General features: G+C 39.7%; 2 protein-coding genes across 4 annotated transcripts in view; one reads left to right on the forward strand and one right to left on the reverse strand.

Annotated features, from left to right (window-relative positions):
- Positions 1-10834, forward strand: part of wsb2 (WD repeat and SOCS box containing 2) — a 32231-nt gene extending 21397 nt beyond the window's left edge. For 2 of the 3 annotated variants that reach the window (XM_085961781.1, XM_085961779.1), the window contains exons 5-9: positions 698-798; positions 2484-2656; positions 5150-5263; positions 6079-6186; positions 6575-10834. In XM_085961781.1, coding sequence (XP_085817907.1) covers positions 698-798; positions 2484-2656; positions 5150-5263; positions 6079-6186; positions 6575-6737 — 659 coding nt within the window. In that variant the 3' untranslated portion in view covers positions 6738-10834. The remainder of the gene's footprint in view (positions 1-697; positions 799-2483; positions 2657-5149; positions 5264-6078; positions 6187-6574) is intronic. The other variant, XM_085961782.1, reaches the window with a different exon arrangement.
- Positions 10835-11371: 537 nt separating this feature from the next.
- The window catches only part of rfc5 (replication factor C (activator 1) 5), a 66127-nt gene continuing 60180 nt past the window's right edge, over positions 11372-17318 (reverse strand). The window contains exons 10-11 of the mRNA XM_085961783.1: positions 13466-13520; positions 11372-11561 (exon numbers count right to left, since the gene is read on the reverse strand). Of these exons, the coding sequence (XP_085817909.1) occupies positions 11465-11561; positions 13466-13520 (152 nt within the window). The 3' untranslated portion in view covers positions 11372-11464. The remainder of the gene's footprint in view (positions 11562-13465; positions 13521-17318) is intronic.

Consider the following 17318-nt stretch of genomic DNA (forward strand, 5'->3'; position numbering starts at 1 on the left):
ATCTCTCCGGAACAGAAAGCTGAATGCTGCAATTTTTGACAGATCGCGCATTCTGCTTTCTGTGCCGGTGAGATGAGGGACTCCCGAGACCTGAAGGAAGGAAGGCTGTAAAGGTAAGTAAAACTTCTTTAAACACACCAAACACACTTACCTCTGCACTCATGCACCCATTACTCACCTGAACATCGGACATCTCGACCCCTCCAAGCCTTTCAGCTTGACGGCCCGCCTCGCTAACTTGGCGTCGTTTGGAGCCGTCGGGAATCCCACACTTCAAGAATGAAATAGGGATTAGGCTAAAAACTGCCTGTTAACAGGAGGTTAATTGGCACTAATCCCCTTCCCGCCTCAGGGAGGCGGCTCCCAGTGTGGGTCGGGTACCCGCCTCCTTTGAAGCTGGCATGGGGGCGGGATGGGTTCATGCCCCCTGATTTCGGGATTTTAACCCCCCACACGCCTCCAATCCCGCCTCCACGGCCCAATGAAAATCCTGCCCTATCTTTGTCAATTAGAATTCCTGGCATTCTTTCAGTCATGGGAAATATTTCTCAAAGTTGGGGCTCCTCAGTCTGGTTCTTTGCCACTTCTGAGGGTACTGCATAACTCATTGTCATAACTGTGATGTCCTGTATAGGCTGAGGATTGTTTTAGTATGATACATTGCTACTTTTTTTTCTCTCTCTCTATCCTCCTACAGGTAAACTACTGCATATATTGAATGGCCACAGCCAATGGGTTTATTGTTGTGCTGTCTCTCCTGACTCGAGCATGCTTTGTTCTGTGGGAGGAGGAAAGACTGTAAGTTTCCAACCTTAACAGTAAAGGTCAAAGCCTTTCGGACAAGAAACATTTCTTTTACATATGACGTAGTCTGTAGGTAGTTGGAAAAAGTAACTCTATTTGCTAGAAACCAAGATGCTACTGAATTTTATACATTAGTGACATTTAAAAAAGCTTTATTAACATTCCTTAATATTTATGAAAGAATTGTAGGCTGTTCTATTGAATATTATAAGGAATTCTGGAAGTTAACTCCCACTACATAATGCTCTTGCACACCCAGTTTCAGGCCATAAATAACCATTACTAACATATGTGGGATGTTTGGAAAATTCACACCCCTCTGATCAAAGTAGATTACTCACGTTTTGGGTGCAGTTGCAATTACTAAATGAAGGTTGTAATCCCTTTCTTGTGGGCAAAGTCAAATGAGCCTGTCATTGGTGACTGTTCAACCAGAAACCATGTGATCTTGTTGCACCCATTAGATCATCCTCTGTCTGCTTCCGTTTTCAACCAAAGGAAGCATTCTGGCATAAAGTTCAGTCAGACTGTCAGCCCAGTTCTTTATGGCTATCTTAGGAGTTTGGGGCGTGTACCTGATTAATTTTATTTTTACATTTGTTCTTTATTTCTCGCCATTACCCTTTTCTTTTGGTTCCTTGTCCTTCTTTCCATATTGTTTTCTCTGCCCTGACATTTCTGAAATAGCTGAGATGTCTGTAGCTATGAAGGCCATCAGTTAGAATTGAGAAATAGTGTACTTAATGACCCGACTGCATTGTATTCTTCATAGGAAGGCCAGACATGGCAGCATCCCAGGAATTCAATACAAACTCCTCAGATTGCAGATCAGACATCAGCACCAGTATCCTTGTTTACACCTTGCCTTGGCTTCCTTTTAAGATGTGTGTTTGGATTTCAGTGAATGGTTCTATTTACACGGCAAGACCTGTGTGGGGCACCTTCACGGATCTAGTTTTGTTCTTTGACGTATTCACATGTTGCTATTCTGTATATGTATTCACCTCCCTCTCCTTTTAAGACCCTCCGTAAAACCTACCTCTTTGAGCAAGCTTTTAGTCACCCCATCTAATATCTCCTTTAGTCTGATTATTGCTCTCAGAGCACCTTGGGATGTTTTTCTACATCAAAGATGTTCTATAAATGCAAGCTGTTGTATTAGTTACTGCATGTCTTGAGCAGATTTTGCCACTATCAATGAGAAGGCAACTTGGAAACTGACTTGAAACAAACACGTAACCTGTTTATGTTGCCTTGGCTCAAATAGTTCCAGCATCAGTCCTTTTACTACAGAAGTATTGCTTCATGTCCGGATGTGTTTACAGCACAGAACTGGGCCTGTTTATGTTTGAGAAGGGAACCGAATCGGCAGTAGTTGCTGAGTTTCTTCCAGTATCAAACGTCAGTCTAACTGGGATGATGACGGCATGAACATTTATACTCTGCAGGGTAGACTTTCTATGCCCTGGCAAAGGGCAGTAGGCGCATGAGTTTCTGATGTGTGCTCACAGAGGTACTCGCTATGTGCCAGGACTTGGAAAATCTACCCTAATACTTTTGGTATGAACTTCCAAACTGTGTACCTGCTTAGCTAATTGTGTATAAATTCTGCTTCAGGTTTAGCACTTGACTTGTGTATGGCATTGTCAAGAAAAAGTTCAGCTGCATTGTGATTGCAGGTGCTGCTGTGGAGCCTGGTTTCATACACAGTGATTCGGAAACTGGAAGGACATGGCGGCGATGTAGTATCGTGTGAGTTTTCCCCCGATGGAGCGTTACTAGCTACTGCATCGTATGACACGCATGTAATTGTGTGGGACCCACACACTGGAGAAAGCCTGATGAGGCTGAGGTAAAGGAGCATTTGTGTGAAATTTAACAGCCAAATTTGTTTTTGCTTTGTTACATGGCAAGTGTTTTCCAGTGTGCTGTATGAATGAGATCGACCAATTGGGGTGATATTTCTTGATCCTAACGTCTTGGTATATCTGTACAATGTGAATCTGATCTTTGACTCTCTGTTCAGATATAAATTTGGTGTTAGTGGAAAAGCTAATTTATCAAATGCTTTCAACTCCCTCCCAGGTATCTTGAATAACTCTGGTAAACATTTTTTAAACAAGATACCCATAGTATTGTTGTGAAAATCAGTAATACAGGAAACTTTGTGATATCCGGGACCGGCGTGTTGCCGATCTATCAAAACTGCCGGACATACAAAGTTAATGTTGACGCATACGGAGGTTTTCATCTCCGTATCTGACAAACACTGTTGCTTAGCAACAGCTTCTAAAGAGGCAGCTGCAAGCGTCTCTAGCTGAAGCTGTTGCTATAGCTACAGACCTTGCAGTGCCTGACTGGGGGGAAAAAAACGAGAACTAAAAAAAACTTATAGAAAACGGCTCCTGATTTTTGCCGTTAGATCAAGTATTCCGGACATACAACCTCCGGATAAACCAAAGTATCCTGTAATTGTTTTTTTTTACCTTGAACATCACTGAACTTAAAAGAAAAGTAAAAGGCTAATCGGGCATAGTTAAGCTAAATTACATTCCATAATAATTTACACTGTTCACAGGCATCACTTTTATAACAATTGTGGTTCCAACAGTCATGTAATATAAGCCCCTATGATCAAAAATACTGTCAAGCTATTTTAGCAGTACAACACATTTATACAAAAGCAAAATACTACGGATGCTGGAAATCTGAAATAAAAACAGAAAATGCTGGAAATACTCAGCAGATCAGGCAGCATCCGTGGAGAGAGAGAAAGAGTTGATGCTTCAGGTTGATCTTTCATCAGAACTGAAAGATGTTGGCGATGAACAGCTTTTAAGCAAGTACAGAGCCAGGGGAAAGGGGGGCAGGAAAAGAACAAAAGGGAAAGGTCTGTGATGGGGTGGAGGGCAGGAGTGATTAAATGAATAAAAGGGTTGATGGTGCAAGGCAAAAGGAGCTGATATTGGGACAAACATGGGAACAACACAAAAGCAAAATACTGCAGATGCTGGAAATCTGAAATAAAAACAAAATGCTTGAAATACTCAGCAGGTCAGGCAGCATCTCAGAAGAGAGAAAGAGTTAATGTTTCAGGTCGATGACCTTTTGTCAGAACTGGGAAAAGTTCTAGTTTGCAAGATGGAAACAATAGATGGGTCCAGAAAAGGTGTCCAAGAGAAAATGGGTGATCTAATAATACATTTTAATATTTTGTGGATGGATTGTGCACTACAAAATGTTAACTGCTACAATTAAATATTTAAAGTAGCACACTCCTAGCAGTATTCCCTGTAAACAGTATATTGTGATTATTGTAGGCCGTGAATCCATTTTGTAGTCATTATCAAGGCTCTTCAAGGTGTGTCCTGACATTACAGATGTGATGTGGAGATGCCAGTGTTGGACAAATGTAAGAAGTCACACAACACCAGGTTATAGTCCAACAGCTTTATTTGAAATCACAAGCTTTCGGAGCTGATAGCCAAGTTCCACACTCATGAGGACGGCCTCAACCGGGATCTTGGGTTCATGTTACACTATATGTAACCCCACCTGACGTAGTCATCCAGACTCGAGTCGTCGTTGGCTTGTTCTCTCTACACGGATGCGGCCGGACCTGCTGTGATTTCCAGCAAAAAAAGTTTTTTTTGTTTTTCATACAGATCCCAGCATCTGCAACATTTGACCCCACCTCATTGTTCTTTGATGTAATGTTTTCCTGACTGACCTGTTTGGACACCATTCACACCTTTGATTGCTGTGATTATCTCTCTGCCGAGGTGTGATAAAGGGCAGTTAGAAAGATTACCTGTAATCATCCAAAGATGTGCGGGTTAGGTTGATTGGCTATGATAAATTGACCCTTAGTGTTAGGGGGATTAAATACGTGGGGTTACAGGGATAGGGTGGGATATGTGTTGGTGTAGGGGTTACGGGGATCGGGTGGGATATGTGTCGGTGCAGGCTCGATGGGCCGAAATGGCCTCTATCTGCACTGTGGGGTTTCTGTGATTCTATTCTCTGACTATATATGCTGTGCCTATATGCCTCTCTTCACTTCAACTGACGAAGGAGCAGCGCTCCGAAAGCTTGTGATTTCAAATAAAGCTGTTGGACTATAACCTGGTGTTGTGACTTCTTCCATTACAGATGTGATTTGTGGTTATCTCAGGACTGGATTTCTGGTACGGTAAAATGGGAAATTTCAGCAGTTTACCCACCCCCCCATAAATTCAGGAAGAAATCATTTGTATGGATTTTGCACCCACCCTGAAAGTGTATTGGGAACCAGTTAAAAGTTGATTTTAAAGGTCCTTGTTAATGTAAAGCTCCTGTATTGCAGGCATTGTTCCCCAGTTTCTGCTCTGGATGTTGATGGTGGCTTCAGTACTGGATTTGTACGAGCGGTCTCCTTCTCCCAGGAGGGACTAAATGTTACCTCAGTGGCAGATGATGGGTGAGATCCCTTTCTTAAAAACAAAATAGTTTGCATTGTAATATTTATCAATGACGCAATCTGAACATTATATACGTTTTCTACAAGGTCTTGGTTACTGTAGAAGTTAATATTAAAGTACATAAATTTAATTTGAAATGTTCAGTCTCAATAGTTTTAAATATTCGGGTTGCTGTAATTAAATTTGATTAGATTTGTAAACTGCCATTAGTTTACATTAGATACGATTTGCTTTATCAAGTTATTCATGATGTCTACCTAGCTTGCATTTTTAGAAAAAAAAGAGACTTGCGTTTCTATAACGCCTTTCATGACTTCGGGACGTCCCAAAGTGCTTTACAGCCAATGAAGTACTTTAAGTGTAGTCACTGCTGTATTGTAGGAAATGCGGCAGCCAATTTGCACACAGTAAGTTCCCACAAACAGCAATGTGATAATGACCAAATAATTTGTTTTTGTGATGTTGAGGGATAAATATTGGCCAGGACACCAGGGATAACTCCCCTGCTCGTCAAAATAGTGCCATGGGATCTTTTACGTCCACCCGGGAGAGCAGACAGGGCCTCAGTTTAACATCTCATCCGAAACACAGTGCAGCTCTCGCTCAGTACTGCACTGGGGTGACAGCCTAGATTTTTGTGCTCAAGTCTCTGGAGTGGGACCCACAACCTTCTGACTCCGAGGCGAGGGTGCTACCCACTGAGCCACGGCCGTCACAATTTTTAGTGCTACTTGGGTTAAAGGCCAGTCTTTCTTTGTTCATTATAAAATCTGTAGATTATAATAATTTGTAATAAAAGTATTTTTGTGTCTAGATTGCTGAGAATTTGGTGCCTGGAATTACAAAGGCCAATATCTGTTGCCCCTCTGGCCAATGGACTTTGTTGTACATTCTCTCCACATGGTGGTGTATTGGCTACAGGGTAAGGATGCTTTGTGGTTCGATATTGCACAAGAGTTTAACTGCTGCTCTGTATGATTTTAATGTATGTTTGATGACTAGTAAAATTGATTATTTACATTATCTAACCAAAATGGTGAGTGTATTTTTAATAGGGGATTGATGAGACCCAAATGTCAGCTGTCATGTTGGGAGGCACAGATTTGGGACTTCTTCATACCTCATAGCAGCTGATTAGAGCAACAACAGCAAACGATGGTCACCTGTGTTATGGCACTGAATTCTAGAGGAAAAAAATGACCAAAATATTAAATTAATGTTCCTTCTGTGGAGTTATTCATCATTATATGTATTTATGCAAACTAATTTGCAACTTATATTTTTCCTCCCCCTCCCCCCTACTATTCTAGGACAAGAGATGGTCATGTTAAGTTCTGGACAGTATCTAGGGTCCTGCCAACTCTGCAACACATTTGTCGCAACGCTCTGCGCCGTGTGATGTCGACCCACCAAGTTATGTTCTTGCCAGTTCCTGAGAAGATAAAACAGTTTTTGGTTTATAAGACATTCTAGTTTACACTTGCAGGGGTAAGATAAAAGGATGGGAGGAAAATCTGCTCTCCATATTATAAGACAATGAATAGTATTTGATGAGTTGTAATTTTAAAAACATCTACAGCTATGCTGCAGTAAGAGTTGGGTCATCAAAAAGAGCCTTTTACATATCTAAAACTTGTTTAACATATATTCAATTAAAAGTTGAGAGCCCTATGTAAGAATCAATCTTTTGCATACCATTGGAAATTTCCACATTGTGAATGGAGTAATGTGACCTATGAAAAGTACCATATTACTCTTGATGCTACAACATAAGAATTTCTATTGTATTCAAAAGGGTAACACTGGGCTGAAGGTTAAAATGTTTTGTCATTTAATTATGAAACTTCCAATTATTTAGAGAAACAAAATCCACAAATGTTACCTTTTTCTCATCTCCACTTTATTTGGGGGAAAAATGTTTTGCATCCACAAACAAGTTATGTGGCTCATAATTACACATGAGGAAGGCCATTTGGTCTGTTAATTCTTTTATCCATCCATCCATCCATCCAGAAAGACCCAACAGTCCCTCCATTCAGTATCTAATTGTTTCTTAAATAATTTCAGTTGTTACCCTCACTACTTTATGGATGTCCATTAGATGTGTTGATTACTCTTGGAAAAACTTTTGAGTCCTAAATTTACCTTTTACTAGTTTGTACCTTATCCCACCTGCGGTTTAAAGTAATATTCTAGATTTACCTTTTTAATTCTTCTCGCGGGTTGGTTGGAATCTCTGTGCAACTGCTGACTGTAGCCACTTTCTTCATTTTTAAAGCATTTCTTGTATCTGGTCAATGTTCTTTCCTTTCTGTTGGTATTTCCTCACTGTCCCTTTTTAATTTTTCATCTTTTCTCTTTGGATCAGTACTTCTTCTGTTGCCCTAGAATTGTACAGTACAGAAGCAGACCTTTTGGCCCATTGCACCTATGAGCTAGTCTGCCTTATAGCTGGGCACTTTTATTTTATTTTCCACATGCACTAGTTTTAATCCCTGCTACAGTGTGGAATTGCAAGTGACTTTTTTTTGTAAGAGATGTAGAGAAGAAACAAATTTAGACAATAGGGAAAAGTGGAGAAGCAAAATTCTGAAAGATCTACAATCAATGGTACTAAACTGGGGTAGGTTTGTGTGCTTTCTTTTGCATCAATGGGCTTGCAGGTCAATTGTATGATCAGTTATAGACTTTCTATGGAATAGAATTTCTTTTAACATGGCGTCATACATTTTGGCTTAATCACTTGCAACTATTTGGCTCCACACTTGTGTTCTTGTTACTGCACCAAAATGTTTTATACCTCCAATATGATTTAATAAATGCAAAATGTCTCTACTGGAGAAGGCTTGATATGAATAGTTTCTGTGCAAACCTGTATTTTCATTATATTTAAAGGAATAGAATATGAAATTTTGTACATATTTTCAGTACTTGTACATTTGGTCTGACTTTTAGAAATAAAAACTTAATTAAAAAAAAGTTTGCTTTTAATGCACGTCTGCAAATTTTAAGGCTCTGCCAAATTATCTAGTTGCCACTGTAGGCTAAGCAGAGGTGTGGAATCTTTGCTCAACCCTGAGCTCATTTTCTTACCCCAGATCTAAGGGATTACCAAAATCACCACTTTCCACCTCCAACATTGTCCATCATTGCCTCTTCCTCCACTAGCAAAACTGTAGTCTCTGTGCCTTTAGTGAATCATAGAATGGTTACAGCACAGGAGGTGGTAATTTGGCCCATCAAGCCAGTGCTGTCTCTCTGCAAGAGCACTTCAGCTAGTCCCCCCTCCCCCACCCTATTCCTGCAATATTTTTTCCTTCAGGTACTATTCCAATTGAGTCTGCCTCCACCACCCTCTTGGGCAGGGCAATACAATCCAGATCCTAACCACTCGCTGCGTTAAAAAAAAGTTTCTCATGTCGCCTTGGTTCTTCTGCTAACCACCTTAAATCTGTGTCCTCTGGTTCTCGACCCTTCCGCCAATGGGAGTAGTTTCTCTCTATCCACTCTGTCTAAGGATAAGGGGTAAGCCATTTAGGACTGAAATGAGGAGGAATTTCTTCACCCAGAGAGTGGTGAACCTGTGGAATTCTCTGCCACAGAGGGCGGTGGAGGCCAGTTCATTAAGTATATTCAAGACGGAGTTGGATATCTTTCTTAAGGCTAAAGGGATATGGGGAGAAGGCAGGGACAGGGTACTGAATTTGGATGATCAGCCATGATCTCATTGAATGGCGGAGCAGGCTTGAGGGGCCGAATTGCCTACTCCTGCTCCTATCTTCTATGTAGACCCCTCAGGATTTTGAACACCTCTATCAAATCTCCCCTGAACCTTCTCTGGTCTAAGGAGAACAAACCCAGCTTCTCCAGTCTATCCACATAACTTCGCTCCCTCATCTCTGGAACCATTCTTGTAAATCTTTTCTGCACCCTTGCTTTGAATGATCTGCCTGCCAGCCTTCCTGATTCTGCTCTACACAAACTACAACTCTTACAAAATGCTGTGGCTTGCATCCCCAACCCTGCAAAGGTTTTTATTCATCCTTGCCAACTGATTCCCATACCATTGCAAATCAACTTTTAAGTCCTTGGCTGCAAGTCCCTCCATAGCCTTGCTGCACACTGTCATAGTCAGCTCATTCATCCCTATACATCCAGGGCGCACAGTTTGGCCAATTAATATTAATCCTTAAGCCACTTTGTCCTTGCCTGCAACACCTCTGCCTCATTACCATCCTCCATACTTTAAAAAAGTTTAACAACCCTTCTCTAACTGCTTTGACCCCTCTGCCCTTTTGCCTAGTGTTTACATTTTTTGTCCTCTGTTGTGAAAATGCAAATGCCTGTGATAATGGGGGACAAAATCATATACTAGCAGATTATTTCATTCAATGTATTGGAACAAACTTCCTATTCCAGTTATATGGACTTATCAAATCTCAAACAATTTAAGCTGTTGATGCATGCAAGAACAGTATAAACTATTCACCTGAATGGAATGCCATTAGAAGAGAGTCTAAAATTTAAATTGGTGTCAAAGCAACCAATTTAGATTTTAACGGAACAGTGTGGGGGAATAAGCAATATTTCTTCTATATAATGCATATTGGACTAAGATTTTTTGAAACACTTCTACTATGGCTGCTATTTGTGCCATTAAGTAGAATTTGGTTATTGACCATCTAAAAGAAAGGGAAAAACCTTGCAAAGTACAGTTTGCCAGAAGTAATAATGTGTGGGTTTTGTTTGAACATCGAAGACTTCCAATAGGAACATCCTTTTCAACAATTTGCCTTCAAATCCTCACACTATATTTGTTAGTCAATGTGTTTAGCATTTAGCAGGCTGGCTTTGAGTATCTGAATTGTTAACCATCACTGCCAGGGGCATTATATACAGAGGCATTTCATAGTGTCTGCAGACATACCTTAATTAGGGTTCTGCCTGCATCATGTTCAGCAGCTTAAATTCCAATCCTGGTAAGTGATTTTAATCTAAAGTAATAGACAATATTTAAAAAGGAAACTCTTGAATGTTAGCATATTGTGCATAAATTTTAATTTTAATTCATGTTTGTTTATCAGCAAAGATAACATGTTTGTCTACTTTTTGTTGTCATTTCTCTTTGAAATACTTAAATGATTTGATGTGATACGGTACTATTTAAATTCCACCTTTGACAATTTAAGTGCAGATTGAAAAAATCCAGAAGTGCCTCTGTTATAGCAGTAGAATTGCTATGAAATGAAATTTAGTTTCCAAACTTAAAACTGCATCTTTACTGCCACCATGGTAAATATGAAACTTGAACTATGATGGCATTACTGTAAATTTAGTTTAACTTTGTTCAAGTCACTAAGGCCAACTGCAAGCCACTCCGTATAACATGAAAATAGACAAATACATCACTGTAAATAATGGAATAAAAACTGACAGATGTGTAATGACTAAAAAGAAACTGATTTACAACTTGGTTTTCAGTCAGTTACTGCCTTGTATTAAATTGGCTGTCATATGATCCACAGCTGTATCTGACTCAAATTCTCAAAATAAACATTGTAAACTGTCCAGTAGGTGGCACTTGTTTGATATGCAAAGTCCAGTGTGGAAACACAATCATTGCATTTTTTTTTGCTAAATCTGCTGCATATATTTTTTAATTAAAAAATTGACTTCGAAATACCAAAATTCTAGTTTAGAATATTTGAATTTTAAAAGTTTTGGCACAGAGCCATGTGAAGTGAGACCCACTGAAAAAACACAAAGCTGAGGTACAAGAGGTGTTTCTTCTTGCATGATTAGTGCCTGACAATTAAGATTCCCCAGGCCCAATGCAAACCTTCCAATTATGATATCTACTACAGGATTAGTTTGGGGAAAGCAGCTTAAAATATACTTGAAACGTGGGTCAAATCTCATACTAGTAAATAACACCCATTGGATGCGACTTTTGTCTTGATGTGCACAGCCCCGCATTCCCTCTGTTCTCCGTGAGCGTGCAAGTTCAATTCTTTTTCTGAATTTCTGTCTTAATAGCTTCATCCACATTTGTTGCTGTGCTTTTAAAGTTTCATTTAAGAATGTTGGACAAAACACCAAACAAAGCCTCGGTTTCCAAACGGATAAACTTTTTACTTTAAACAAAACATTACATTTAATTGTATCAAATCATCATTTGTCATATCCAAAATATAAAAGCACTAGACTTCAGCTACAACCATATCACGGGCAACTTGAAATGCAGCAATGAGTGAGCTCAGTTGAATTTTCTCACTGGTTCCTGAAGCCAGCCTGTACCTGTGAAAGTAAAGTAAGAAGTCAGCAATGTCCACAATCCCAGCTTGCAAGAGTTTTGCTTCTTCCAATTTGTAACTCCAATTAATTGAATATAATTTAGAAGAGCTGTCTCTGGATATGTTCCTTTAATACTGTTTGGCTACTTTTAGGATATCCAGCAGTGTCAGGAAAATGGGGTAGCCAATAATATACAAATCAATTGCTGTGACCTACATTACTCAGCTTCTCAAAGCAACTGGTGGTAACCACTTAACTCAATGAAACAATCTCAGGAAAAAAAAAGCCCCAATTATTTATATAGTAATTGCAACAGTATTCACTAGCATTTCACATATGGCAATCCGCCCATGTGCTGCGTTCCTGCGACGATAAACAATCCAAATTAGTTTAACCACAGCAACCTCCTTGCTACAAGCAGTTCAGTTATTGTGTCCCGTCGTATGTTTTACAGAAGTTTATTTGCAATGACCCAAATAACACACTTTACTACAAGGAATAATGTAAAAGGACAGCTAGGGTTTTTTGTGTGAACTAAGGCACATTTTCAGTGCAAGACTGATCAAAATGTTTGTGGTTGAAAACAAGATTTCTAGTGGCAACACTTTCCATTTAGAAAATGGGTGTTAAACAGCTTATCATTTTAGTAACCTAACTTTCACTTTGCAACAATGGCCTTTTTAGCACCTGCTACAACAGTGTCACATTATAGTCAAATCTCAATCTCCGATCTATACTGACTAATAAAACAGAATTCAGAAGAACTGCTCTATAAATGAACAAATGCATTTAAGGCAGTTAAAGATCTAGTTAGTGGTTAGTTTTTTGGGTTTCCCCTCATATTTTCCCTGTAGATGCCTAATGTCAAGGTTTGGTTGTACACGCACTATAAACCCTTGTTACCTTTGCCAGTTGTTACTCATATATGGGAACTTGGACAGCACGTGTCAGTGGGCTATTCAATCACGGGAAGAGATGGAAGTTATATATATATAGCGCATTAGCTTAATCTAGTCCGGAGTTCAGCTGTGTGAGACCCCCAGCGTGCCGCAACAGGAACATTGCCGCACACATAAAAGTTAACATTAAAATGTGTTATGGCAATTATTGCCTAAAGAACCTTTCACGTTGTTTCCACACTTATTCAAAATAACACTTAACATGCTAACGAACATGATATACAGGTTCATCCAAAACTTAGCCATTGATATACCATTAACCTCCCTTTCCCCCCACCACCGATGCAATTCTAGGCCAGCCCCAGATCTCAACACGGGCTAGTGTGCTCAGTCTCAGAGTGGTGCAGGGGAGACCGTTCCACACAAAACCAACACCAGGGACACTGCAGATGGAACATACCAAACTCGTTGACCCCTAGAGGGCCAAAGAGCACCAGAAGCAAAAAACTGTGTTTTATTTCTGTATTTTGCCCGCCTCTGGTTTAGAACGAGTCCGCCCCACCCCCAGCCCAAACCAAACCTTTTATTTCCTGTTTGTGTGAACCTGCCATCCTCTTGCACATATATAATAACGGGCTACTGAATAATTATCGGGTCACCTTGGTTGTTTATTCCATCTATCCCTAATCCAAGGATGCTGAAGTCACTTCCCCACTAGGCTATCCGCTAATCTTGTTCATGCCATGAAGGAAAGGTGATTCATATTTTATCACCATGCAATGATGCACAAGCTTTTTAAAATTGTAACCTAATCTTAATGAAGTTGTTGAATAACCATATTTTAAAACAATTTTAGTAGAATTCTGCTATATAAAATACCCCTTTGATGGAAGCAACTCTCCCATTTCACGCTTTGCTGCTTTATTCCATACCTAAATGTACTTTTTACAATTTCATATGCAGATCCTAGGATTACCATTTAAATGAAAAGGGTGAAGTAACACTTACTCAATATCTGCCATCTTGATCAATAAATGAATGCGAACTGAAGGTGGTAAATCAACTGAAAAACAGGAGTACCATACATGTAATCATGACAGTACTTGTGATTTAAAAAAAGTGAATTCTCAATGTGGAGGGATGAAACAGAAGGAAATAAAGGTGGTGGTGGAGGTGAAGGGAGTAAGTCACATTGACTAGTATAATGCACCTCCTAATAGCCAATTGTATGTGCTCCGCAGCAGGATCAAGGGATAGAAACAAACCAGTTTTCCAAAAATAAATTGCTTCGCTGTGTAAACAAAAATGCTTAATGTCAAGACATAGGCTGATAACTTGGCTTCGCTCACCAGTTCTTACCAGATGTGTGTGCATGTGTACAACCTTCCACTTTTATCACAGCAGGAACTTAAGTACATGCAGACTACTGACATCATTTGCACAGAGGGTATTTAAAAAAAATTAAATAGAAAAGATAACCAAGAGGAAATTCAGTCATTTATTAAAATTATTAAGTTATGCAAATCCACTTAACAGTAGGATTCTGCAATTGAAAATTTATATTTTCCCTGGGGACAAGCAACAGTATCAGCTTACATTTATAAAACACCTTTAAATGTAGAAAAAACATCACAAGGCTGGAGGAGAAATTAGGAGGTAACTAAAGGCCTGGTCAAAGTGCTGAGTTTTAAGGAGGGACTTAAGGAAGGTAGAGGGGCTTAAGGAAGGTAGAGGGGCACATACTGGAGAGTGGGAACGAGGCATCTGCCAGCACGGCCACGGATTTGGGAAGGGGGAAAGGAGGGGCAGAGACTGGAGGTGAGGGATCACGGTGACAGATTCACATACTTAATACTGCCAACTTTTAGGATTTGGAAATGGTGCATTTTTCTATTATAAGTGAACATTTAAAGTTTTATTTTAAGTGAAACATGAAATTGAGAAATCCTAATACACAAAACCTGGGTGGGAGGATCAGGAGGAGAAGTCAAGCTACTATAAAGTGTTTGAATGTGCCCAGTTTCAGCTTTACTACTGAATCTAATTGTGAAGTTTCTATTACATACAAGTTAATCTGTTGCACACAATGGTTTGAGGTAAAACGGTATATTCCTGAAGCAAATTGACATTAGCAGTAACCTGACGCAGGACAATTGATCCAGGCTGATGCAAATCAAAATGTTCTAAAGCCAAATCTTAGTGTTTATTTACATGAGCCACACTTTAATAACTTATTAGGTCATACTCTCAAAAGCCACCAAGTGGCTCCTCCTACAAGAGAACATCTTGTTGTTATGGAAACAGCAATGGTCTCCAGGGAGACAAGAGCGAGAAAACATCCAGCATCACCGGGCAGATGGTGTTGGTTTCAGGATCTGGTCTCTGCTGAGTATTTGAATGCACACAGCTGTAACAAAGCTATCAACTACACTGTTTACTGAATGCACCCATGAGATTTCCCCAAACATCTCTTTACTAATCTATAGCAATATGAAACACCCAGTTTACATGACAGACTGAAACAACTCTTCCTGAATCCTCAATAAAATCAACCAAAAATCACTTTATGCAAAAAATCCTTGCTTACAGACCTAATTTGCATGACCAAATTATCTTTAAAGTGTCTTACACCATTGCTTTGGCATAATTTAAGCAGTGTTCTGCATCTTACTGTGGTATTTACATTCATTTTACTGAATTGTGTATCAAAAATTATCTAGTTACAAAAAGTTCGATCCAATTTTTAAACAGAATAACCACAGCCTTCAGGTTACTGTATATTGGGCCTCATGTCCTTGCCTTGTTAAAGATACTCCAAAAATACCATATTTTATTTCAAAACTAGCACGGGGGGGGGGGGGATGCAGGGAGAACAAAGTCCAAGTTGAGGTTGGTTATCCTAAACAGATCGGATGAAAATACTACCAAAAGAATTCCAACTCTCAAGTCTGCTTGCTGCCCAGCACTGGTAGCTCATTGCTGATACTGCAGAACTGAATACTTTATCACATAATCGCAGAAACAGAGCCCACAAAAATATCCGAACTGTGATGACTGCAGAAGCACTCCAGGGACAGAGCATAAAACGATTTTGAATTTCCTGTGGAAATGAACACTGCGTGTCCCCCAGGAAAATTAACAGTCATGTATTTAACTGCAGAATTAAGATGGGGTGTTTATCATTGGTACCGAGAATAGTTATTTATAAATGAATAAGGTTTACAAGTTTTTAAGAAAAAATGTCTATTTGTACTACTGCACTAGACTTTTTTTCAACATAATTGATGAAGTGGAGACCTTTTTGTAATATTTGAGCTCAACAAATGTATACAGGTTGGTTTACAAAATATTAAAGATCAGCTTATTTTTGCCCTCCTTTAGAAGTATGGTGCTGGGGAAATCTCCACTGATTGAAATATATTCATTACAAACAAACACTGCGACATTAGATCATGGAATTAATTGTGTTGTGCAAGCAATACATAGGCATGGTGAGGTCGATTTCCCTGTTCCTGTGCCATTAGCTTGCTTGGGTGCAGCATGTATAGGGAAATCAGGCTGAGAGGAGTGTGTAGCAATAAAGGAACCCACCTGACTTTCCATCCATTTAAATTAATGGAAAATGAGACAGGCTCCCTTATTGGTGTGTGTTTCTCCTCACCTGCTTTTTCTGTATTCAGACAATCCAATAGCCCCAGGTGCAGGAACAGGAAATTCAGCCCAGTCTAGTTTTAAATGTCAAATTTCATTAGTGCATTATGACTACATTCACTGGGTAAATGCACCTGGTGTGCTGGCGAGCAATATAAAGCAAAATGGTCCAGGGTATGTGCAGAGTTAATTGATGTCAGCCACACCATCAGTAAGGGACTAAAATGGGACTGAAAACCCTTTGGCTAGGGAAAAGAAAAAACAACAAATCATTAAAGGTTCCCAAGTCCAGGTTGCTTTACAACAATCCTGCTGGAAAGTAAATCTTCAGGAGAGGAGAAAATGGAAGAATAATTAGTATAGGATGCGATTTCATAGAAGTTATCAGCAAAGCCAAGGCTGACGTTTCTTGTATTTTATAGTTTACATAAAATCTCCAGAAACTAACATCTTATGATATCAATGTAGTTTTAAGCTGCATTTCCATTTAAAAAGATTAGAAACCAGGATGTGTGGGAAATTAACTTGGTAGCAAAATGTCAGTTTAGTGTCAACAATCTATACGTAGTTCCACCCATACAGTAAGAACTTGCATTTACAAAGCACCTTTCATATCTTTATGATACTCAAGACCACACCTTGAGTAGTGTGTGCAGTTTTGGTCGCCTTATCTGAGGAAGGATGTTCTTGCCATGGAGGGAGTGCAGCGAAGATTCACCAGACTGATACCTGGGATGGCAGGAATGACATATGAGGAGAGATTGGGTCGATTGGGCTTGTACTCGCTGGAGTTTAGAAGAATGAGAGGGGATCTCATTGAAACTTGTAAAATTCTGACAGGACTGGACAGACTAGATGCAGGAAGGATGTTCCCGATGGCGGGGGAGTCCAGAACCAGGGGTCACAGTCTAAGGATAACGGGTAAGCCATTTAGGACTGAGATGAGGAGGAATTTCTTCACCCAGCGAGTGGTGAACCTGTGGAATTCTCTACCACAGAAGGCAGTGGAGGCTAATTCATTAAATATATTCAAGAAGGAGTTAGATATATTTCTTAAGGCTAAAGGGATTAAGGGATATGGGGAGAAAGCAGGGACAGGGTACTGAATTTGGATGATCAGTCATGATCTCATTAAATGGCGGAACAGGCTCGAGGGGCCGAATGGCCTGCTCCTATTTTCTATGTTTCTATGATGTCGCAAAGAACTTCA

The sequence above is a fragment of the Somniosus microcephalus genome, chromosome 19 (assembly GCF_052327205.1).
Source record: "Somniosus microcephalus isolate GS21.2 chromosome 19, FLI_Smic_1.0, whole genome shotgun sequence".
Lineage (NCBI taxonomy): Eukaryota > Metazoa > Chordata > Chondrichthyes > Squaliformes > Somniosidae > Somniosus > Somniosus microcephalus.